Source organism: Suricata suricatta, chromosome 4 (assembly GCF_006229205.1).
Source record: "Suricata suricatta isolate VVHF042 chromosome 4, meerkat_22Aug2017_6uvM2_HiC, whole genome shotgun sequence".
Classification (NCBI taxonomy): Eukaryota; Metazoa; Chordata; class Mammalia; order Carnivora; family Herpestidae; genus Suricata; species Suricata suricatta.
In genome coordinates, this window is record NC_043703.1 from 130,268,811 (window position 1) to 130,295,353 (window position 26,543).

Below are 26,543 nucleotides of genomic sequence, written 5' to 3' on the forward strand. Positions count from 1 at the left end.
CGGAGGGGGGACATGCGGAGGCACGGAGGTGGGGACACGCGGCGGCACGGAGGGGGGACACGCGGCGGCACGGAGGGGGGACATGCAGCAGCACGGAGGGGGGACACGCGGCGGCACGGAGGGGGGACACGCGGAGGCACGGAGGTGGGGACACGCGGCGGCATGGAGGGGGGACACGCGGAGGCACGGAGGGGAGGCCCGCGGAGGCAGGGAGGTGGGACACAAGAGGCACGGAGGGGGGGCCCGCGGAGGCACGGAGGTGGAGGGAGAAGGGCTCAGAGAGGATTGAGTGTGTGCACCGGAAGGAGGAAGGCTGGGCCACACGGACAGTAGGTGTAAGGTGTGGGGTCGACTGGGTTGAAGAATTCCGGAGCGGAAGGATATTTGAGGGAAAGATTAAATTTTCATGTCTGACAATGTGAGGTATGAGAGTCTGAGCTATGAAAGTTAGATATGAGACTCTGGACCAGTGAAAAGATGACTCGGGTGGAGATGTAAATTAGAGAGCCCTCACCATACAGGGAGGATTTAAAACCTCAGGAAAGACAGGCTCATCAGGAGTGTGAATACACAGAGAAGAGAGGGCTCAGGCTCACGTTCTGAAAAATGCCAACATTCAGAGGTCACGTAGAGGAACACTGGCAGAGGAGACTAAGAAGACAAAGAAGCAGGAAGACGGCTGGAGAGTACCATGTCCTGAAGGCTGAGCATCTGTCCAGGAGGGAGAGGTGTGCTTTGAGGAACGCAGCTGAGCGCCTAGGCAGGTGAGGACCCGGAAGTGTCCTCTGGACTGAGCCGTGGGGAATCGACGGCAACTGGACTAAAACTGTTCAGGGAGCATGGAGGAGGGGGAGCTAGATTTGTGTCCGGCAATATGGCAGGCCAGATATTCTTTTTTAATTTTTTAAAAATATTTTATTTATTTTTGAGACAGAGAGAGACAGAGCATGAGTGGGGAGGGGAAGAGAGAGGGAGACAGAATCTGAAGCAGGCTCCAGGCTCTGAGCTAGCTGTCAGCACAGAGCCTGATGTGGGGCTTGAACCCATGAACCATGAGATCATGACCTGAGCCGAAGCTGGATGCTTAACTGACAGCCACCCAGGCACCCCAGGAGCTAGTTTAAAGTGGGTTGCTTAAAGTTGAGATCATCAGACAGTTGGCAGACGTAAATGCAGATCTTCACTGGCCTGAAAGAACTACCAAGATAGTAGGATCAATAAAAGATATAAAGATCAATAAAAAAAAACACAAGTCACAAGGGGAAATAAAGAACAATCAGAAGAGCTACACAATAGCAGGATCGAACCTGCAGAGGTAGCGCACACCATTAGCCTAGTGTACCTAGAGGTGGATAAAATCAAGAACATGGAGATAACAGTCACCTAAAATTTTCAAGATGATCAAGTGACACAAATCCATATATTTAGCAAACTCAAATAACCCCAAATAAGAAAAAGTTAAAAACAAACTAACACTTAGGCACATTATAGTCTAATCACAGATTGCCAAAAAAAATATCTTAAAAGCAGCAGAGATCTGTCCCCAAATAGATCACCATGAAAAATCAGACAGACTTCTGATGCCTCGGTGACATGGGAATCCAGAATCATTATAAAAACTTGAGAATACTGAGAGAAAATAGCTGTCAACCATAATTCAATACCTAATAGTACTTAATCTTTTAAGATTGAGCATAAAATAAAAACATTCAGACAAATAAAACTGAGGTTCACTACCATAGACTCACACTAAACGGTATTCTGATGAAGGTACTCCTGGAGTAAGGACAGTGGCTCAAGAGATACCAGAAGGAACTGTGAGCAAAGACACTGGAAGAAGGCAGAAGTTCTAAAGAAATCCTGGTTCTATATAATAAATAGACAATGGCTAGTTGAGGGAATTAAAAAACATAGTGCTGAAGTCACGGACACCATAGCACAGAGATGGGGAGCTGGTGCTTAGGGAAAGCAATCTAAGCCCTGTGTTGTTGGAAGAAACAAAAAATGATAATTAACTTTCAACTTCACATGTTAAGTGTGCAAATTAAAATTGCTAGTTGGGGGCACCTGGGTGGCTCAGCCAGTTGAGCGTCACATTCTTGATTTTGATGCAGGTCATGATCTCGTGGTTCATGAGATCGAGTCCCATATCAGACTGCACTGACAGCATGGAGTCTGCTTGGGATTCTCTTTCTCCCTCTCTCTCTGCATCTCTCCTGCTCTCTCTCTCTCAAAATAAATAAAGAAATATTTATGTTGAAAATGAACATAAATAGAATGAAAACCAGATGAGGGAGGAATGGAAAAGGGGCAGAAATTATAAATCTGAAAGAAAGAAAGAAGTCCAAACAAGCAGAGATAAGACAGAAAAATAGAAAGCAAAGAGTAAGATGGAAGAGATGAATTCAAATATCTCAGTGATGACAATAAATATTTAGACTAGAAAGATAAAAATGAGGTTGTCAGAGTAAGTTAAATTTAAAAACCTGATAAATGTTGTTTATAAGAAACAGCAATGCAACACAATAACAGAAAAGTTTAAAATAAAAGGATATAACAGATAAACACCAACCAAATAGAAGTCTTTGTCCTTATTATTACTATTGGGCAAAATACATCTTAAGGCCTTGCTAGAGCTAAAGAGAGTCATTGTGGCAGGACCAAATACTCAATTCATTAGGAAGAGAGAACAATTCCAAAACTGTAAACATTGAATAACACAGCTTCAAACTCATGAGACCAAAACTGGCAGAATTACAAGGAGAGACTGACAAATCTACCATCAAAGTGGGAGATTTCAGCTCACTCAGTATTGATAGATCAGACACATCAAACCTCAGTAAGAATAGGGAATATTTGAATAATGCCATTGATAGCCTTAATCTATTGGTCTCATTTAAAACTCTGCATACAATTACTGATGCACATTCTTTTGAAGCACACCCGGAAACTGTCCATGTTTCTAGGCCACAAAGTAGACCATAACAAATTTTTAGAAAACTGTATCCTATTGGCCATTTCCTCTGACTACAATGGAATTAAGTGGAAAAATCAATATAATAATAATTATTATTATTATAACAACAAAATGATGAGAACAGTTACTAAAAAGAAGGCAGTATTGAACAGCGGTTATACCGTGTAGCCAAACTGGATGGGTTTAGATTTGCCGGTTCAGGAGCTGTGTAATTTGGGGTAAATTGCTTAAACCCTCAGTGCCTCATTCTTCTCATACATAACACTTGGGTTGTAATAGCCTTACTTTCTGGGGTTGTTGTGAGGATTATATAAAGGTTAGCTATTATTTAAAAAAAAAACATTAGATATTAGGAAATCTGAAAACACAATTCCTGGGTCAAATAAGTCATGATGGAAATTAAAATTTACTCAGAATTGATAAACAGAAAATTGTATTTATCAAATTATGGTTGATCCTACCAAAGCAGTATTTTAAAAGAAATGTTACAACTTTAAATGTTTATAATAGAAAAGGAGAAACAGCAAAAATTAATGAGTAATATCCAAGCTAAGGTACTAGAAGAACAGCAGGAAAATAAACACAAGGAAAGTAGAAGAAAATAAATAATAAAGACAAAAACCAATTAAATAGAAAAACCAGATATGGTCTGGACAGGATCAAGTGAAGCAAAGTTTATTGTTTGAAAAAAAAAAAAAACCAAAAATAGAGCACAAGATAAGGGGATGGGAAAAAGAAACAATATTAGGAATGGTAAAGAGAGCATAACTATAAATATACCAAGGACTAAAGAGATAAAATGACCTTATGAACTTATACCAATAAATTTTAAAACTAAGAATAAATGGAAAAATTACTGTAAAGATAAAACAGACTCAAGAGGAACAGAAAACCTGAGTAGCTATACCACTAAAGAAAGAGAATCAATCATTTTTAAATGTTCCCAGAAATAAACTATTAACCCTATACAGCTGTACAGGTATTTGTACCAAATATTCAAGGAACAGATGATTTACTTTTATGTAAACCCTTTGTGAAAACAGAATAAAGAAACACCCCTTCCTCAAATCATTTAATGAAAGTGGTATAATTTTGATATCCAAATTGGACAAAGGAAGTGCTAGAAAGGAATAATACAGACCAAATCTCACTTGTTATTATAGATGGAAAAGTCCTAAATAAATCTTGGCAGACAGGCAAGAAAAAGAAAAAGTATCAGAATTGAAGAGGAAGAAGTAAAATTGTCTCTATTTACAGACAACAGAATTTTATGTATAGAAAATCCTTGGGGCACCTGGATGGCTCAGTTGGTTGTGCGTCCAGCTTTGGCTCAGGTCATGATCTTGTGGGTCGTGGGTTCAAGCCCCACGTCAGGCTCTGTGCTGACAGCTAGCTCAGAGCCTGGAGCCTGTCTTCAGATTCTGTGTCTCCCTGTCTCTCTGACCCTCCCCTGCTCACGCTGCCGCTCTCTCGCTCAAAAAAATAAATAAAACATTTTTTAAAAATAAAAAAAAATCCTAAATATTCAACCAAAACACCTATTAAGATCTATCTTAATCAATAGATTCAGTAAGGTTTCAAGACACAAAATTAATATACAAAAATCAACAGCATTTCTATACTCTAATAACCAAATTTCTATAAAAGCAATAAAACATCAGTCACATTTACAACAGCACCAAAAACAATACATAAAATACTTAGAAATAAATTTAACTAAGAGGGGTAAAAGATCTCTATGCTGAGAATTATAAGACATTAATGAAAGAAATCAAAGACACATGTAAATAAAATAATATCCCATGTTCATGGATTGAAAGAATTAATATTGTTAAAATGTCAATACTACCAAAAGTCATCTATAGATTCAGTGCAATTCCTACTAAGTTTCCAATGGTATTTTTTACAAAAGTAGGAAAAAAACCCACTCCTTATAAAGAACAATAAAAGACCCCAAATAATCAAAGAAACCCCAAAGTATGAGGTATGACACTTCTTGATTTCAAGCTATACTATAAAGTTATATTCATCAAAACTGTATGGTTCTGGCATAAAAACATACTAATAGATCAATGGAACAGAAAACTGAGAGCCCAGAAATTAACCCAACCATACGGAGTCAACTAATATCTGACAAGCGAGCAAGGAGAAAGGGAGAAAAGGCAGTCTTTTCAACAAATGGCGCTGGGATAATTGGATATTCACATGTAAAGAATGAAACTGACCCACCATTCTTACACCACTCACAGAAATTAACTGAAAATAGATTAAAGACTTAAATGTAAGGCCAGAGACAATAATACTTCTAGAAGAAAATATAGGAACAAAGCTCTTTGATATGGGTTTTGGTAATGATTTTTTGGATATGACACCAAAGCACAGGCAACAAAATAAAAAATAAATAAGTGAGACTACGTCAAACTTAAAAGATACTGTACCATGAAAAAAAAACCATCAACAAAATGAAAAGACAACTCACGGAATGGGAAAAAATATTTGCAAACCACGTATCTGATAAGGGGCAAATATCTGACATATAAAACGTAAAGACCTCATGTATAATTCAACAGCTAAACACCCAACCCCCAAGCAACAAATAACCCAATCAAAAATGGGCAAAAGACTTGAATAGATATTTCACCAATGAAGATATAAAAAGATCAACAAGTACATGAACAGATGTTCAACATCACTAGTCATTAGAAATGTGAGTTGAAATCACAATGAGATATGACTTCATGCCAGTTAGAATGGCCATCGTCAAAAAGACAAGAGACAACAAATGCCAGTGTGGATGGAGAGAAAAAGGGGCCCTGTGCCTTGTCCGCGGGGTTAGAAACTGGTATATAACGGAAAGCAGTATGGAAGAGCCTCAAACACTGGAAAATAGAGCTACTACCAGATGATCCAGCAATTCCACCTCTGGGAATATATTCAAAGGTAATGAAAACACTAATTCAAAAAGATATCTGCACCCTCAAGTTTATATCAGCGTTATTTACAATAGTCAAGGTATGAAAACAGGCTAAGCATCAGTGGATGGATGAATAGATAAAGAAGTTGTGGTACACACACAGAGAGAGAGAGAGAGAGAGAGAGAGAGAGGAATAAAATTCAGCCATAAAAAAAACACAAGGAAACCCTACCATTTGCAGCAACATGCATGGACCCTGAAGGCATTATGCTAAGTGAAATAAGTCAGACAGAGAAACACAAATACTGTCTGATCTCATTGATAGATGGAGCCTTAAAAAAAAAAAAACTTACAAAAAAAAAGAGGCAAGACTTGTGGTTAACAGAGGCAGGGAGGAAGGGGGAATTGGAGAAAGGTTGTCAAAAGGTACCAACTTCCAGTTATAAAATAAGTTAGTACTAAGGACGGGATATAAAACATGATGGCTATAGCTAACACTGTTATTTGATAGCTAGGAAAGAACTTAATTAAGAATGTAAAATCCTAAGAGTTCTCATCACAAGGAGAAATTTCCCCCCTATATTATTTTCTTTCTTTACTTTTTATCTATATGAGAAGATGGATGTTAGCTGAACCTACTGTGGTAGTCACTTCACAATATACAAAAATCGAACTATCATGCTATAAGCCTTAAACTTATACAATGATATATGTCAATTATTTCTTGTTGAAACTGGGGGAAAAGGAGTATTTGTAACATACCCACACCAGACTGCATCCTTAATGGGGAAACAATAAGCACATGCCTTTTAAAGTCAAGAATAAAATTCAGGTGCCTGTTATCAATCATTTGTTTCAATCATTGCATGGACGGTCCTTGCCACTTCAATCATATGGCAAAAAAAATGTAAATAATTGTAAAGGAAGAAACAAGCTAACATTTTTCATGGATGATGTGATTATCTACATAGGAAATGCAAAAAAAACCTACAAACAGATTATTACAATTATTGTGACAGCGCAACAGGGTTTCTGGATATAAGATCAACATACAAAGTTGAACTCCATGTCTATACACCAGCCTGGAAGAATTAATGAGAAAATATCTTAAAAGCTTAAGAGATACTTTAACAGATATCTGCTCAGCTACTATTCTCTAAGAGCTGTCTCACCACCCATACAATCAAAGCATCAATAGACATGTTCATATATATGACCCCATTCTCTAACCAAAAACAACTGAGTTGGGAAGCACTGCAACTCACATGGAGCCAGGAATTCAGTGCGAGATCTTTGAGACACCATCTTGGAGTACAGCCGGAGTGGAGATTCTATAAACGTCATGGCCAAAGAGCAGTCACGAATGCAGAGGCACAAGGAGAATGAGCAGACACTTGGCAAAGGCTGAGAATACGGGACATGAGAAAAGGAGACGCCAAGAGCAGAGCTGCCTCTACTCCAGACCCCCTTCCCAGTTTCTGGTCCTTGTGAGATCTGGATTCCAGAACACATCTCTTATACTCTCAGTCTCACTCTTACTATCTCTCTCTCTTTCTCTATCTGTATTCTCCTTTCCTGATTGATAAAGTCTATAATGAGTCTAACTTGCATCCAAAAGAATTCTAACTAAGATGATTAAAAATTCAGAAGTCAACTTGTGAAACTTTTCCCCCTCCCCTTTATTTTCTTGATGCGTTAAGCGGATACTTTTGGCAAGTTATGGACCATCTCAAGGGAGGCTAAAACAAGAATACCATAGATTCAAATTTTGCAGATTGGCCTAGGATGGACGCCAGCTTTATCCATTACCCTCTCATATGTCTGAATGCTATCCATTTCATATAAAATTTATCATCGCCTTCTTTATGCCCTGAAGAAGTTTGGACGGAGATCTTCCAAGGAATGTGGCCAATAAATGGATTGTACTTAGGTCATTTTAGTAATTTCTCTTTTTCTTTATCAATGATGAGGGTCAGTTTTACTGCCTGCCACTCTCCCACTCTAATTTACCTGACAAGATAAGACATACTCACATAAGACACTCACAATTATGACATGTGGATTTTCTCGCTGGGAGATTATTTTTCTCAATGACCACAGGTTGACAGAAAAACACAGGTTTTTAAATCGTAGATTATGTCAAATGAAATTTAAGCATAGAACATTGATTAACATGGAATCTAGGGGCCAGAAACAAAGTTATCATCCTCCCAAGGTCCTAAATTAGGAAAAAGAGCCTTGGATCTGAGAGACGTGAATCAGAACCCGCCTCCACCTTCTACTAGATCTGGAGAAATAGCATCTCACCTCTGGTTTTAGTTCATCAATCCATGGGAAAACCATAAGGTTAATAATTCTTGCTCATAGGACTGTTGGAGGATTAAAGGTGACAACGTATATACAGACTCTGGCACCATACTTAGCAGGGACTCAGAGAATGTTAGGAAGTCAAAAGCATAAACCTTTAAAAAGAGAGAGAGAGAGAGAGAGAGAGAGAGAGAGAGAGAGAGAGCGAGCAAGCAAGAGCTGATTCCTCTAATCTTGGAGCAAGGTTCTTTCAAAGTTGAGAAACAATTTATCGTCATGAGCGTTTTTATTGTGCTATCTTTCTAAATCCCTACAATCAAACAGGTTGTTGTCTACATAATGACCAGAAAGTGACAGCAGAAATGAGGAGAAACCTAGGATTTTAATCCAGAGTCCTAAAATGTTGAGATTCTTTTTGAAGGTCCTAACTCTGCCTAGAGAAAGGGTTCTCTCCTCATTGAAATGTGAAGGGAAGAAGTAGATCAGAGACCCGTTGGTGTTCTAGAAAATTAGACTGGGGCAGAGCCAAGAGTCTGACTGAAGAATTTGTCATAGTAGCACAGAGAGGGCCCTTCCACTGGGATCAGCATTTGGATCCTAGCCAGTCCCTTCTCAAGAGGTCTGCCAGATCCTTGCACTATTTCTAAGTATGGGCCATACATGAACCCCTTCCACTCTGCTACCCAGTTACTTGGCACTACGGTGAAGCCCAACTCACCCCTACCCTGCCTACACTCACAATCCTAGCCCCTGGACCCATTACCTCCATACCTAGAATCCTCCACCAGCATTGCTAGCTCCACATGGCCCAGGCACCAGCCAGGAGTTTTCTTGGCTCCGTTTCTTCTTAAGATACCGGATGGGGCGCAAACTGGTCCCTGCCATACTAGATCCAAGTCAGGCTGACCTACTTACCTGTTTGAGAAATACATGTCCGGGGGGTTACTATGAAAAGCTGAGCAGTTAAAGAAATACTATCTGGTTTATTCCAGGGAGTAGTAAATCTGCATCCTTGAGGACAGAGGGGTGACCCTCAAACAGCTATGTTCCTTGCACCAGAGCCCACTCTGCCGGAAGGACTTCATGCTCCACAAGAGTTCCAGTTCTTCCTTGGGCCTAAAGTGGACCTACTCTGCTCTTGGATATTGAGTCTGTTTTCTCTAGTGCTTCTGGCTCTTCTTTGGTCAGTAGCGCTCTTAGTTGTTGCATTCAGATACCCTCTCTCCTTATGACTCTGCAACCCCACGAAATCAGGAACCATGTGTGAGACTCAACAAGTAGGACCAGGCTCCAGAGAAGCTGGCCAGGCTCCTTTGGGAATGAGCAAGGGCTTGAGCTTCAGCACACGGACTTCATGTCATCTCTCTGGGATTCCCAGAGTTCTGTTTTGCTTATTTCAGGCCTTGGCTCTGTTCCAAGAAATGGTCAATGCCAGATAAATGAGGTGGTGTTGAATCTCCCTGAGGAATTAGTCTTGGGACTAAGCCTACTAAATAACTGATGGGCTCCGCATCACATCACTTTTTTTTTTTTTTTAATTTACAAACACTTGTAATTGTTTTAGTGTTCTCTTATGCAATCTTTAAAACAGAACGATTCAGTCATTGCCCAGCTGGATGACATCTCCAAACAGCAAACAGCAGCTCTGTGTCTAACATGAAAGGAATGGTCAGTGCGTCTTTGCTGATAACCTTATCATCATGCTGGGTCATAGATCTCTTCTGAGACTTTCTCCTGCTCCAATTTTGTACAGATCTTTCTTTATTTGGCTTCAGCCAGTTCTGCTCTTCTGTGTGGGATTCCGAAACACATCGAGGAGAAATGGAGCAGCCAGGGGCTGAGATGAGAAGGCTCTCACAAAGGGGCCCTGATGGAGGGGGCAGCATCTTCCACTGTTGATATCAAGGGGGACCACGTGGAGAGCACAGCCCCTGGACATGGGCATCCAGGTACAGGTAACAATCAAGGGCCAAGGGACACTGTAACATGTCCCTGTGAAGAGTGTGTCTGTGTAAGGCCAAGGTCAACAGCTAGGGCTCCTGTTAAGCTCTATTCCAGTAGAAGGAACAGCGGGAGCTATGCAGCCTTTCTAGGCCCCACACCTGTTTTCGCAGACCCTGGTGATCTGGAGTCAGACCTGCTGAGAATGTGACTTGCTTCTACTCTCCGAGGCTGCACCCCAAGGAGCCCTAACCAGGCAGTTTTCACATGTGTCTAATGGGTCATGGTGGAGGAGGGTGAGAGTGCCAGGATTCTTCGATGTAATCACATCCAGGAAAAAAAGAAGAGGAGATTCTTGTATTTACTGGGTTCCTCTCATGTGCTGGGCTTTAAGAGGTGGGGAAACATAGGCTCCCAGTGCTAAGGTCCACGGCTGCAGGGCCCTGGCCAAAAATCCTCCCCTTTCTGTGATGAGTGCTCCCTTCACCACCTCTCACACTGCTCCTCTTCGTGAGGCAACCCCCTAGGAAGATTCTGAAATCCCGGGTTCTGCTTCACTATTCCTCTCTCAGACAACTGCAGGAAATTCAATCTGAGTTTGCTCGGATATGGAAAAAAGAGACAATGCATAAGTATAGTTAAATAGCAACAATCCTAAGAACTTGGTTGACTCTGTCAATCCTTAAAGAAAGAAGGTGGAAGCAAAGAGAAGCAGCTGAGGCCTGAGGCACGTGACTAACCAGAGCTCACAGAATTTGACTCTCAGCATTCCCTCATGGGCAGGTGAAGGGTTTTCATCAGGTCCAAATGAGGCCAGTTGGATTCTCTACTTACATACTGAGATTAGAAGCCAAAATGCAGAACACGGGTGAGCACAAAGCCCTGGCCGTTGGGAATGGTGCCCGGCTGCACCCCAGGAGTGGGCTTTGGTTCCCCAGCTCCTGTTCCCACCCCTCCGTCACTTACCAAAGAGGTTGGGAGTGAGTAATTTAACCATGTCCCGCCTTACTTCCCCCAGCCCTATGGGTGAGAGCAGAGAATCACCTCAGAGGGTCTGATGGGAAAAAGGTCTGGTCCTGCCAACCAACTTCCCCAACATGGGAGGATCCAGGTTAATGCTAACTTCTGGGCAGTTCAGCAAGACTCATTTATAGGCTCAGGAAGGGGAGAGACCTGTCCAAGGTCACACAGGTGCGAAGCGGCATGCTAGATTCAAACTGCGCTCATCCCATTAACATGAACCCCGCTATTTTCTGGATCATGGGGCAATCTGGTTTGCACATGGCAAGTGGTTTCAAGCGTGGCCTCTGGAGACAGACTCTCTGGCTTTAAAGCCCAACGCTGCCACTTTTTAGCTGCTTAACCTTGGGCCAGTTATTTAATCCCTATCTGGCCTCAGTTTCCTCTTGTGGAAATTAAGTTTGATAATAGTACTCATCTACTTTGAGAGTTAGCTAAGTTACTACATGGAAAGCACTTTTAATGGTGCTACATATATAGAAAGTGCTTAATGACTGTTAACTACAACAAATAAAAAGTAAGGAGACCCCACAGTCCCTGGATCCTGGGCCCCTGCCTACGCTGTGTCTGACATGGGAAGAGGCTCCCTTTCATCAGCATGAAGAATGGTTGGAAGAGCAGGTCTGGAGTACCAGAGGCACTAGGCTTCACGGAGCTCAGACCTCACCTTCGGTTAAGTGTAGGCCTCGTAACGGCACGTTAAACTGAAGTAGGACCTGAGTGCAATGGGGGTCTCATTCCCTCAGTGGCATTTGTTCATTCCACACAGAGAAGGTGAACTTCACCTCCTTGGAGAGCCTCCCAGGCAGCTCAGGGTGATTTCCCACTCCTGCTCAGAGCATTGCTTCACCACATCAACATGGGTCCTAGGGTCAGACGAATCAGGCTTCAACTCCCTGGCAGCCTGTGGGAGCTCGGGCAAGTCCCAGTGCTCTGAGCCCTCATTTCCTCATCTACAAAGCGGGGATAACCAAAGTAGCCACCTGCAAAGGTCGTTATTGGGTTTAGGATTATTATATCCTCTGGAATTGGCCCCTCTGTCATTATAAAATGGCCCTATTATGCCTGGCAATATTCTTGATTCTGAAATCCATTTTGTCTGATACTAAGTCACTCCAGCTCTCTTTTGATGAATGTAAGCATGGCATATCTTTCTCCATATTTTTACTTTTAACCTCTTTGTGTCTTTAAACTTGAAGTGTGTTTCTTGTAGGCACCTACTTTGGTCTTGCTTTTTTATCCAGTCTGGCAATCTCTGCCTTTTAATTGCAGTATTTGCATTTAAAGCATTTATGAACATAGTTTGGTTTACATCTACCATATGGCTATTTGGTTTCTATTTGAACAATCTTTCATTCTCTGCTTCTTCTTTTCCTGCCTTCTTCTGGATTAACTTTGCATTGGTGGATTCCATTTTAACTCCTTGGTTGGCTTAATAGCTATAACTCTTTGTATTATTATTTTAGTGGGAGCTTTAGGGTTTACAGTATAAATTTTCAACTTCCCACAGTCTCTTTTCAGGTGATATGATACCACATCAGGTATCACACAAAAACCTTACAATAGTATAAGGTTTTCTCCCCTTCTGGGCTTTATGTAATTATTGTCATACGTTTTGCATATGTTATAAATTTCACCCTTCATTGTTATTATTTTTGTTGAGAGAGTCCATTACCTTTTAAAGAGATTTAAATAGTAAAACAAGTCTTATATATTGTCCCAGAAAGTTACTATTTTTGCTGCTTTTCATTGCTTTGTTCAGATCCACATTTCTATCTGGTGTCATTTCCCTCTGTGTGAAGAATTTCCTTTAATATTTCTTATAGGGAAAGTCCCCTGGTGATGAATCCTTTCAACTTTGGCAAGTCTGAATGGGTCTTTATTATAACTTTTTTTTGAAACATAATTTTGTTGAGTATAGAACTTTATCTTATTTTTTTTTCTTTTAGTGCTTTTTAAAATGGTGCTCCACTATCTTCTTGCTTGTATTTTTTTTCCAACGAGAAATCTCCTCACATCCTTTTTCTTTGTTCTTTTATACATAACATTTTTTTTTCCTTAGGCTGTCTCAAGATATTCCAGACTGGCCTGTGGGAAAAGACACTATAAAGGCACTATATTTCCAGTCCCATGTGAGGGCCTGATACTGTTCCCTCTGATCCTTCCACATGATTCTCTCTCTCTCTCTCTTTCTCTCTCTCTCTCTCTCTCTCTCACACACACACTCTCTCTCTCTCTCTCTCTCATACACACACACACACACACACACACACACACACACACACACACACACACACTAATCAGTGCTCAGCTGAATGGTCAAAGGGACCCTGCAGATGTCTGACTTCTCTCTCTGACCGGCCAGTTCTCTTTGTCCCCTACCCTATCTTGTGAATTCCAGATGCTTTGCTTTCCGTAGAATCTCAGCATCTTCAAATCAGGGAGGTCTCTGGGTTCTGCCTCGACTGCCCCACCTAAGGGATGGTATGGAAACTCTCTCAAGGCAGTAAGTTGGGGCAAATGTAGGGTTCCTTTGGCTTATTTCCTTGCTGTCAAAGATCACTGTCCCCCACTGCCTGATGTCCAGTGTCTTGTAAACTGTTTAGTTCGCATACGTCATCCACCTTCTGGCTGTTTCAGTCGGGAGGGTAACTTGCCATATGTAACTTCAACCTGGTCAGCTCAGGAGCCCCAGACACTCATCTGACAGAAATCGTAGGGACATCCAACTCCATGCACAGCATACAGTGTCCCCCCTCACATCATCTGGGCCTCATGACAGCGAACGTGTACCTAGTGCTCTCCTCCACACACAGAGACAGAACTTAGAAATACTTAGCAACGACTCTGAATCAGCAGTCGCCAAGGCAATGATGTGCTTGCGTGAACACGAATTATGAAAGTCCCAGTCAGTACTGTTCACTTGATGATCTAATTTTGGGAAAAAATTGTATGAAATGTCATTTATCTCAGGCTTGATGCACAAAAAGTGACGGATTATGCTTCCACTCCCACTCTGCATTTATCTACTTCATTGCTAAAAATGTTCTTTTAGCAACTCGATGTCACTCTTGCAACATTCAACCTATAACCCAAGGAAAGCAACAACTGCTGAGGCTCCTGTAAAAACAGCCAACTTATGACGTGCTCATGGTTTCCTGACACACAGTGATAATACCATCAAATAGACCACCAAAGGGGTGCCTGGGTGGCTCAGTCGGTTAAGCATCTGATTTCGGCTCAGGTCATGATCTCACAGTCCATGAGTTTGAGCCCTGAATCAGGCTCTGTGCTGACAGCTTGGAGCCTGGAGCCTGCTTCAGATTCTGTCTCTCTCTCTCTCTCTCTGTCTCTGTCTCTCTCTCTCTCTCTGCCCCTTCTCCACTCGCTCTCTGCCTCTTAAAATAAAAGAAAAACATTAAAAATAAAAAAAGAAAGAAAAAAGAAAAAAAATAGACCACCAAGTGCCATGGAGACATTAAATGTGGGGAGAAAGAATCTCAGAATCCACAGGTTTGCACACAACAGTTTAAGAGCAACAATGCGGGAATGGGTGAACTCTCTCCTCAACCAAATGCTGGAGGCTGCTGGGGCTTCAATCTTCCCCTCGGGGCCCAAGATAAGCCACACAGACAGGAAGAACTGATCTCTTTTGTAAGTGTCAATGCTTGGAAGACATTATAATAAGCTTTTTCTCTTTCCCATTTTCAAATACATCATCTTAAATCCCAAAGAGCCAAATTAGTAACATTCCAGTGGAACTAAATTATCAGAGATAATGAACACACAGGGCAACAATTCAATCAACCAGTCTGTCTGTTCATCATCCTGTTTGCCATCAGTCCAGCTGTCCATCATCCTGTCTGTCCATCTGGTCATCCAGGAGGTTATGAAGGCCCAGGGACAGAAGGCCACTGGGCATGCCAGCCTATGCAATGCATCAAAGGGGATGGGCCAAGGGAGGAAGACTAGAAGACCACAGGTGGTTTTGAGCACACCCTTGAGTTGAGTCACCTGTCGGAAGCCACAATATGTGCATATGCTCAGCACTCTCGGCAGAGCCCCAAACCTCCCCTGCGTGGGCTACCTCTGCCTGAGCCAAGGGGAGTCACTTCCGGTCTTACCTCCCACCTGCTAACCTAAATTTTGTTGCTCTACCCCAGAATTCCTGTTCAAAGAGATAGCCACCTCCCTGGAGCTACAGGTGGAAACCAGCCGTGTGGCAGGAGCCTCCCACCTTGTCCGGTCACAAAGGAAGGTCACAATGAGCCGCTGCACCTAGCTGCCTCAGAGGACCTGGCTCCTGGCCCAGCTGTGCCACAGTGCCAGCTGGTGTTTTGCTCTCCATTCTCTTTCCATGGGGACTCCAACACAACGTCCCCACAGGAGCAGAGCAAGCGTGTGCATCACCAATGTCACCACCACCATCATCATGGAGTGCACACCTACCCAATCGAGGCCTCCCTGCATCATGGGCACATCTTTACTAGGCTTCCTTAACAGAGAGGGTTACCCTAGCTTTCAGATGAGAGGACACAGTGGGCTCTCAATTGCCAACCACGTGGTTCGTGCGGGAGAAACCTTTGGCTCTGCCTACTGTGAAGGCCCAGCCCTTCCTCACCTTGCTCCTCACTCCTCACCCCTCCACAGGCCCCAGCTCTGATACAGAGAGGCAGGGCGGCAGGCCTTCTGGAAACTTATCCTTTGCCTTTTGTTTTGTACCAATGTCCTTAACTTGCTCTTGAGCTCTTCCCACTGAGGCCAAAACTCTTCACCTTCCCCTATAAGTTGAGAGTTGCTATTTGTAGGCCAATATTCAGCCAGATTCACAGCACCTGCATCCGGCCTACATGTGGAGGAAGCTGCACCGTCCCTGGGGGTCGCCGATGCAGGGCTGTCATCTGGGGATAGACCCCTGGTGTCACTGCAGCCGCTGCCCAGAGCCCCGCCGTGCCACTGTGTCACAGGTCCACAACCCCACACCACACCTGCCGTGCCCTCACACAGCCCACGTGGGTCCCCCTTCTCAGCAGCTCTGTGCCCCCACAGGAATGCAGAGACTCCCCATGCCCTGTTTCCCCCAACCTTGCAGGCACCTCTTCTCTCAGGGGTGTGGGGGGATTGGGCAGAGTCTAGTTGTTCTCAACATCCCCCTCAACTCTCCAAAAACTCGTGCTGACATTTCTCACACCTTGTGCCCCTCACCATACAACCCAGGTTGAGGCCCAGGACTAGGGACACACTAAGCAGTCTCCAAATGCTTGGCCCAACCCTGTCTGCCTTCTTCCTGGGGCTGGACACCCCTGGGTCATTTCCTGTATTCTCCCCAAGGGATCCAAACACTGGAGCAGTGCTTTCATCAGCTGACCCTCACTGGCCCTGTCCCATACTGTCAACAACGGCCACCACAAGTTTAATGATACATGCTGAGGCCTCCATGGGCCAGGCCATCCGGGCCAGCATTTTACAAATAACGTCCACATCAGTCCTCGCGGCCTAAAAGGGGGCGGTCACATGCAGTGTCCCCAGGGTCACCTGGACACCAGGTTTCCACCTGGCTCTGAAGCCGGTGCTCTGCTCGCCAGCCCAGAGCGCTGGCCTGGCACATGTGCTGCAGCGGGGGGACCTGCGGGGCTGGCACCTGGGGCCCTCGGGGCTCACCATGCCTCCCGTGCACTCGCGGCAGTCCTGCAGGCAGCTGACGTTCTCCCACGTACTGTAGGCCTTCAGCCCCGCCACCAGGGCCTGCAAGGGGCGACTGTCCACGAGCTCCTTCCCATGGAAGATGTCCTCGTCCAGGAGGACCCCGGCATACCTGCAAGAGGAGCGCAGACCTGTGATGGACGCAGCAGCACCTCCTCCCTCGAGCCCGGCCCACCATGACCACGGAACCACCACGCAGGCACGTCTGAGGCCAGTGCAGGGTGCCACCTGCTCCTTCCTCAGATGCTACCAAAGGCTCCATGTACCCTTCAGAATTGTCACCCTGCACCCGGCCACCGTGCGGCTCCACCACACCATCTCCCCTTGGAAAACTTGTCCCTTGCTTTCTGTCCAGGTGTGCGTCACACATTGGCATTTGTCTTCACACCCCTTGACCCCACGAAAAGCAGGCATTCAATTTCACTGTCTCCCTGTTTAGTCCACCGTAGAGGATCACATTCCAAACTACCTCCCTCTGCCCTTCACACACACAAGTTTTATGTGTCTCTTGTATTCTTAATTTTTCTAATTCTACTGCCACTGAAAGTGTGCCAGGTGGAATAATGGATCCCAAAGAAGACCACAGCCTTGTCCCTGACACCTGGAATAGGTTACCCCACACGGCAGAAGGGATTTTTCACTTGGATTAAATCAAGGATCTTGAGATCGGGAGGTCATTCTCGATGATCCAGAAGCCAGTGTAATCACCAGGGGCCTCATACTGAGAGGGAGGCAAGAGGAGAAGATGTGACAACAAAGCAGTCAGGGTGATGCCGCAGGAGACTCAACTGGCCATTGCTGGCTTTGAAACGGAGGAAAGGGCCATGAGCCAAGTAACAAGGTAGCTTCCAGAAGCTAGAAAAGGCAAGGAAGCAGATCTTCCCCGAGAGCCTCCAGAAGCAGGGCAGCCTGCTAACACTTTGAATTTCATGGAGACCCACGTCAGACTTTGATCTCCAGAGCTACAACAAATGTGTGTTCTTTTAAGCCGCCAAGTTTATGCAATTAGTTTTAGCACCAATAGACAGGTATACAGATATGAATAATTTCTTCCTTCAAAGTGGTTAAGAGTCACTGTTTCCCTTCACCTCTCAGTCACCTGTGACCACAACTGCTGTACAGTGCAATGTCTATGGGCCTCCTTCCATCCGCACATCTCCCCCTCAGGTTTGCTTCTTTGCCATATTTCAAAATACTATAATGAAGAGTATAAATTTCCCTCTCTCTTCCTTCTTCTGAACATCTTCCTATTGACCTTGTTTTTAAAGTCTCTTAAAATGATTTATTGGGGTGCCTAGGTGGCTCAGTTGGTTGAGCGTCTGACTTTGACTCAGGTCATGATCTCACAGTCCGTGGGCTGGGTTCAAACCCCGCGTCTGGGCCTGTGCTGACAGCTCAGAGCCTGGAGCCTGCCTCAGATTCTGTGTCTCCCTCTCTCTCTGCCTCTCCCCTGCTCACTCTCTGTCTTTGTTTCTCAAAATAAAATAAAGAAATGAAAAAAAATTTTTAATGATTTATTGTTTGTAACAACTTCTGGGAATAAAATCTTTAGTGAACTCTTTCTCTCTACATTCAGCCAAACTCCAGGACCAGGCTCTAAAGTCAAGGGTGGTAAACATTCCTCTAAGCACCTCAAACTCATGGAAAGTTCCATAGAGTATGGCCTTACCGGTCTTCTCAATGGAAGCCCCAAACTCTGGACATTGATAAGAGTGATGGCAGTTGGAGGTGTTGGTTCATGGATTGTTTTCTATCAACTGAGTGTCATCTACTGAGATGCTCACATGGTAAATCATATAAATTGATTTTCAAATGTTACAGAAACTTAATACTCCGAGGATAAACCCCATTTATCGCTATATATTATTTTACAGTAAAATATACTGATCTACTAACATTTTGTTCACAAGGGATGTTGGTCTCACAATGTCTTTGTCTGGTTTTTGAAGAGTCAGGATAATGCTCCCAAAATGAGCTAGAAAGTTTTCCCTTCTCCTTTATTTTCTGAAGGAGTTTGTGTTTTATGTTCAGTATGTTTAGGAAAGTTAGAATGTTTTCTTTTCCTAAGTATTTGGTATATTTCACCAGAAATGCCAGATGAAGCTATTCAGATTTTTCAGTTCTTTTTGAGTCACTTTTAGTAACATGTATCTTTCATGAAATTTTCTATTTCATATCTGTTGTCAAACATATTGGGATTACATTGACATTACATCAATCATAATAATATTTAATTTTATTCTTTCAATGTCTGTAGGATGTGTAGTGATGTCACATCAATTATTTTAGACATTGATTATTTGTGTCTTTTTTTCTTAATTAATCTAGCAGAAGGCTTATCAATTTTATGTCTTTTGAAAGAAAAAATAATTTTTGGCTTAATTACATTTATTTTTGGCTATTTCTTATTTCAAAGACTTCTCTTATTTTTCTTATTCTTTTTGCTTACTTTGAATTTGATTTGTTCTTTTTTCCCTAACTTCTTAAAATGGAAATTTATACCATTGATTTTCCATCTTTCTTCTTTTCTTTCTTTTTTTTTTTTTTTTAAGTAGGCTATACACCCAGTGTAGAGCCCAACTCAGAGCTTGAAGCCATGACCTGATCAAGATCATCCAGATCAAGACCTGAGCTAAAATCACAAATTGGATGGTCATCTGCCTGAAGTACCCAGCTGCCCCTCTACCTTTCTCCTTTTCCAATGTATTTGAATTATAAATTTTCATCTAAGTAGTACTTTCGCTGCATATCACAAATTCTGGTATGTTCTATTTCATTTTGTTCAAAATATTTTCTAATTCCCCTTGTGATTTCTTTTTCGACCTACAAATTATGTGTGTTGTCTAATTTTCTAATGGATGGGCTTACTCCAGATGTTTTTATTATTAATTCCTAGTTTAATTTCATTATAATCAGAAAACATATTTTGCATGATTTCAATCCTTTACATTTACATGGTCTGTCTTAATAAATGTTCTATGTGCACATGAAATCAACAGACATTTTTCCAAAGAAAGATATACAGATGGCTAATAAACAGGAAAAGATGCTCATCATCACAAATCATCAGGGAAATGCAAATTAAAACCACAATGAGATATCATCTCACACCTGTCAGAATGGCTAAAATAAAAAACACAAGAAATAACCAGTGTTGGTAAGGATATGAAGAAAAAAGGAACCCTTGTGCATTCTTGGTGGGAATGTAAATTGGTGCAGCCACTGTGGAAAACAGTATGGTGGTTTCTCAAAAAAATAAAAATAAAATTACCATATCATCCAGTAATTCCATTACTGGGCACTTATCCAAAGAATGGATAGAGAACAGAGAGAGAGAGAGGACAAAAAAAAAAAAAAAAAAAGCAGACTCTTAACTATAGAGAACAAACTGATGGTTCCTAGAGGGGAGGTGGTTGGAGGGGAATAGGTAAAATAGTGAAGCAGATTAAGAGTATGCATATCTTAATGAGCATTAAGTAATGTATTGAATTGTTGAATCATACATGTATTGTACACCTGAAACTAATATAACACTGTGTATTAATTATGCCTAAATAAGATAAATAAAATAAATAAGAGAAAAGAAAAGTGCATTATATTGTTGGGTATTCTGTAAATGTCATTTAGGTCAAGCCCATTAGTGATATTGTTCATATATCTTTTATATCATTACTGTTTATTATATCAATTTTTAAATATCAATTACAGTTTATTAGTATATTAATTACTCAGAAGGACTGATGTCTGCAACTTTAATTTTAGATTTGTTAATTTCTCCTTTCAATACTTTCCACTTTTGCTTCATGTATTTTGAAGTCATTTTGTGAGTCCAAGTCCATATACATTTGATTGTTATGTCTTTTTGATGAGTAGACTGCTTTATCATTATGGAGTGTTCTTCTTTATCTCTGGTACTATTCTTTTTCTGGCATCTACTTTATCTGATACAAATATATCCATTCCAGCTCTCTTATGGTAATGTCTGCAGGTGTCAATGTTTTATTCTCACACTTCTAATCTTACATTTTATGTTTTAAGTGGGTTTCTTGTAGAAAGCTTCTAGTTCACTCTTGATTTTTTATCATGCCTGACAACCTGCAAATTAAATAGGAGTGTTTAAACCATTTATATCTAGTGTAATTATCAACATGATTAAGTATGAAACCAGTACCTTGAAAATTTCCTCTCTATTTATCCCATATGTTCTTTGTTTTCTTTTCCCTCTGTTTCTGTCTTTTGATTAATTGAATAGGTTTTAGTATTCCACTGTTGTTAGAGTTTTAACTATGTTACTTTTATGTTTTTTAGGGACTTTTATGGTCTAAACTAAGCATCTTTAAACTAACACAGTCTTCTCTCAAATAATGTTGCACCACTTCTCAGATACTGTAAGAACTTTATAATACAACAATACACTTCCATTTTATTCTCCCACCCCTTGTGCTACTCTTGAGATTATATATTCTCTCTATATATAATATAGAGATATATTATTATATATTCTCTCTATATATAATTATGTTTTAAAATTCATGCATTTTTGCTTTAAATAAGCAATTTTATCTTTGTTCCTTATCAACATTATTGAAGGTAATTTATTTTACAACAGACTGTATTCATTCAAAGCATGCCATTTAAAGGGTTGTGACAACTGCACATACCCGTTACACCAGAATCAAGCTACAGAACATTTCCAACACCTTCTAAAAAATGCCTCCATCCTTTCCTTGATCCCCATCTCCAGCCAACCACTAACCTGCCAAGTGTCAGTAGAAATTAGTTTACATTTTATGTAAATAAGATTATAAAATATGTTATGTCTTGCCTTGAAAGCACACTGTTTTGAGATTCACCCTCACCATAATATGTATTCACATTCACCTCTTTTTTTATTGCATTTTTAATTCCATTCTGTGCAACGCATATATCACCCATCATTTCTGCATTCGCTGTTGATGAACATTTTGGTTGTTTCCAGTTTAGGGCTACTACAAAGAAAACACTATGGAAATTCATGTAAAAACCTTAGAGGAGACATATGTCTTTATTTCTCTTCAGTAAATATGTAGGAGGGAAGTGACTGGGTCATATGGTAGATATATTTTTAACTTTTTAAGAAACTGCCAAACAGGTTTCCAAAGCGTTTGTGCAATTTCACATTCCTACCCACAGTGTAGAATTCTAGTTGTTCCACGTCTGCCAGTAATTGGTCCTTTCAGTCTTTTTAATTTTAGTCAATCTCGTGGATACGTAATGGTGAATCCTCATGTATTCAATTCACAATTCCCTGATAACTAGCATCTTCTCATGTGCACATTGGCTGATCAGTCATATATTTGTTTTTGTTAAGTGTCACTTGATTCTTTTGTGCAAACTCTTGGCTTGCCCATCTTATTTCTAGTTGAATTTTATTTTCAGTATTTTTACGTATCCTAGATAACAGTCCATTGTAAGATATACACATTGCAAACATTTCCTCCTCTTCTGTGGCTTGCTTTTTCATTTCCTTAATGATAAAATCAATTTCGGCTAAGGTATTTACCGTTTCCCATCCATAGGATAATATCGCAATGTCTGAATATCCTTGTCTCCTCAGTGAAACCTGAATGTGTGAAAGATGTTCCTCACTCTACAGCAAACAGGAAAGACTGCTATCTGACCTCATTACTGAAACCGATAGCTGGGACAAATCATCATTTGTTTAATGCACATTTCATCTAGCTTCATCCTTCCAACATACCCATGAAATAGGAAATTATATTCGTACTTTATAGATGGGGAAACAGAGGTCCAGTTGAGGCTACATACCTAAGTCTAGGTCTCCCAGAGCAGAGCAGTGCTAAGATTCAAGTCTAGGACCCTCTAGTCCTAAACCTGCTCTTTTTGTGATGAATAAGGAGTTTGTCAGAGCCCTGAGAAAGTTAATAGTGTTCCTGAGCTACGCTATAGCACCACCACCCATGTCTTGTACCGTGACTGCCATACAATACTTCTCAGAGAATCCTGTACATATGACTCTCTGCTGACCTCCCTAAACACTCGCACACATGCACAGCCCTAGACACCCCCTGGGACAGGAATGGGTGGGGAATAAGAAATGAATCTGCTTTAAGAAAAGAAAGACTCATGAGACTCTCTGGTAGCACAGGTCTAGTGAGACATCTTTCCAAGGCTGGCCTGTGAGTTTACTTACCACTGGCTGGACACAGAGCCTGCGGAGGGAGAGCCTCCTTCTGTCTGACACAAAGGTGCACCCAGTGACTCTTGGTCTTTAACTAGTCTCGTGTCTGCTTGCAAAGGGGAACTGAGAAGCCTCTCGCGTGCAAGGTATCAGAGAGTCCGGAAGGTGCATATCTTCAGGATATCTGATGTAAGAAACTCAGAGTGGCCCAGAGGATAAATTAGGAAATATGGATTCTGTGGAAAAATCATTCCTCGTTTCTAAATATGGTGATTTTATAGGCGATGCCTCTGGAAATGCAAGTTACTTGTTTATAGGTTACATCCACTTGAATTATTAGAAGCCACCCACAGGGTGAGATTCAGGAGAAATGCAGAGTATCTCTAAAACCGTTAAGTCAGTGAGAGGGCAGATTCAATTTACAAAAGTCTGTTTTACATAAAAACAGCAAACAAGACTTTTTGGAAATAAGATATTGGGATTATATTAAAAATACAGTTCAATGTACAAATGATGGTGTTCATTTGCTGAGGAATGTCTAAAGTACTTAACTATCCTGGACTCTGTTCTTTGACAAGGACAGGACTTTGGTGAGTTTCTGAAACCATGAAGTATCATTCGCCCACTCATTTATTCCACAAATATTGATGAAATCTTACTTTGTGCCAGGCACAGTTCTAGGTATTATGGAAACATCAATTAAAAACAAAGAGAAACTTGGTGAGTTGTCTGAGTCTTAAAGAAGTTACTAAGGACAGTATGTGATAGATGATAAGCAATGGAATATGTGTTAGTTACTGTTGTAATTTTCTTCTTAAAGACATTAGGTAGGGGCGTGCGAGTAGCTCAGTCAGTTAGGTGTCCAACCCTTAATTTCAGCTCAGGTCATGATCATATGGTTCGTGAAATTGAGCCCCATGTTGGGATCTGTGCTGACAGCGTAGAGCCTGCTTGAGATTCTCTCTCTCTCTCTCTCTCTCTCTCTCTGTCTGTCTCTCTCTCTCTCTCTCTCTCTCCCTCTCTCTCTCTTTCTCTTTCTCTCTTTCTCGCTCTCCCTCTCTGCCCCTCTCCCCACTTGCACACAAGCTTTCTCTCTCTCTCTCTCAAATATAAATAAATAGGGGCACCTGGGTAGTTCAGTCCATTGAGCGCCCAACTTCTGCTCAGGTCACGATCTCTCAGTTCACAAGTTTGAGCCCCACACTGGGCTCTGTACTGACAGTTCAGAGCCTGGAGCCTGCCTTGGATTCTGTGTCTCCCTCTCCCTCTGCCCCCCGTCCCATGACTGTGCTCTGTCTCTCTGTCTCTCAAAAATAAACATTTTAAATAAATCAGTGAATAAACAAACTTTTTTTTTTAATGTTGGGTAAAAAGACAGTGTCAGAGGAAATGATGGAATCCAATTGCAAAATAACGGCAATGGGACTGTGACCCGCCCCCCGCCCCCACTCCTGTCCTGGAACCGAGCCTCAAATAAATAAGTGGTGAAGTGGACCCAAAATACTCCTTTTGGCTGGTACACTTAAGATACTGATGTTAGAAGCTAGGAAATTCATTTTAGTAGCGAGTCCCACTAAATGACTCCCAGGAGAGGTATCAGCTACCAACTGCACTGGCCAGCTCGCTCTTGGACTAACCCTTTCACACCCTGCAACTTCTGCTTCAGGGACTAACAGAAAGTTTTAAAAGCAAAGCTTCAAACAACTACGTGGCCAAGTGTGATGTAATTACACAGGGCAATTTCATTCAGTTCAGTTGAAACAACCTGTGCAGAGCGCTAGGTACCCTTAGATGTGGAGATACCAAATTAAGGGCCCACAACTTCCATGTGTGAAGAAGACACAACCACAAACTAAGAGTAACAGTACAGTGATAAGAGGGGCCCAGGCTTGGTGCCAAGAAGCTTAGAAGGGGGCTCCTTATTCTGAGAGAGACTCAGAGAAGGTGTCTCGGAGGAGATGACAGCCTGAACTGTATCTATGAGCTGCAGTGAAGAAAGACAAAGATGTGAGAGATGAATGCGGAGGCCGGGTAGGGAGGCTGCGTAGGGAAGGCCAAAGCAGGGCAGGGGCTGAGTACAGAACCTCAAGGTGGAGGAGAGAAGACGCAGTGGGGTGGAGGCTGGCAGGGGCCAGACAGAGGAAAGTGCCACAGTAGAAGGCTTAAGTTTATCCAGTAGATAAGACTCTGGAAGGTCCTGGGAGGAGCCAGCAGTCAAGGGAAGCTCAGATTCTCTTCAGGTGTGGCTGCTTGTGGAGAACGTATGTGTGAGGACCAGGCTGCCTGTGGGGGACAGGGTGCAGGAAGGGGTGCTGGGGAGGGTCCAGGGGAGACAATGCAGGAGGAAACCTTGTCACAATGTGGTTATTGGTAAGGTGGGGTAGGAAACTTGAGTTTCGGCAGTGATGGCAATAGCAGCTGACATTTACTGAGCGTATGGCCACCGCAGAAGGAGGTCTGCCATCACAGTCAGTGGACGACACATAGAGGGCATCAGCACACAGTGTAAGACCCACATGCCAGATGCCCACCAGGGTGGCCCCGAGCCAGGAAGCATGCAGGATGCCGTCGGCACTTGGCAGGGGGCAGCTGGCTTGGGCTGTCCGCACCCTGTGGGAAGAGGTTAGTAAGAGACCCAAAGATGGCACCCATGGCCAGAGGCAGAAAACAGGAATCCTACCTGGCCACATGGGCCACCCAGGCAGGGCCGTTGGCTGCTGGTCCTCAGGGTCTGGAAAGGTGCCTGACACACAGGTCGTGTGATGGAGGGAGGACAGAACACGTCTGTCAGGTCTGGAGAGAGTGGGCATGGAGAAAAGCCTTGGCAGGCACCTCAGGAGCCCATGATGTCTCTCCGAGGCCCCTACCCCCACCCCAGTATTTGCCTCAGCCAGCCAGCCGGGCTAGCCAGCAGCTGAGGAGCCAGTGGGGAGAAGGGTCCCATCTCTTCCTGAACCGAACAGGCTCTGAAGAACATCTGGGTTCCATCCTCCCTTGTTAAAGGCAGGAGAACGTGAGTGATGCAGAGCGGGGGTGGTGGTGCTCACTAAGGGCTAGACTGGTCCTCCCTGTGTCCAGGCCTGTGGAGGAAGGGGCTATGGACGAGGGTAAGTGGCGGGCCACCTGCTACTGCCACACCCCAGACAAGGCGTGGCACACTCCTCGTGGCAGGGACCGTGTCTGACTGGAGCATGAGCAGGTGTCCAGGGCCTAGCCAGTACCACCGCCAGATTTCACCAATAGACACAGAGGCCACCCATTCAAGTTTGAACTTCAGATAAACAATGCATGACTTTTAGTTCAAGTGCTGGGATATACTTAGACCAAAAATTTACACACTGGATATCTGAAATTCAAATTTGGGCGACTGTATTTTACCTGGAGAGCCTATGAGCCAGATACCGTGTCCTCAGTGAGCAGCAAACACATGTGCACTGACAGAGCCGTCCCGCCTCATTTCTATTACCTACCTTTCAACCGTGACGCGAAGCCCTAATTAT

General features: G+C 42.7%; 1 protein-coding gene across 6 annotated transcripts in view; it reads right to left on the minus strand.

The window, feature by feature from the left end:
- Nucleotides 1-26,543, minus strand: part of ACOXL (acyl-CoA oxidase like) — a 327,931-nt gene that overhangs the window by 138,499 nt on the left and 162,889 nt on the right. For all 6 annotated transcript variants that reach the window (XM_029937830.1, XM_029937833.1, XM_029937835.1 and 3 more), the window contains one exon: nt 16,821-16,974. In XM_029937830.1, coding sequence (XP_029793690.1) covers nt 16,821-16,974 — 154 coding nt within the window. The remainder of the gene's footprint in view (nt 1-16,820; nt 16,975-26,543) is intronic.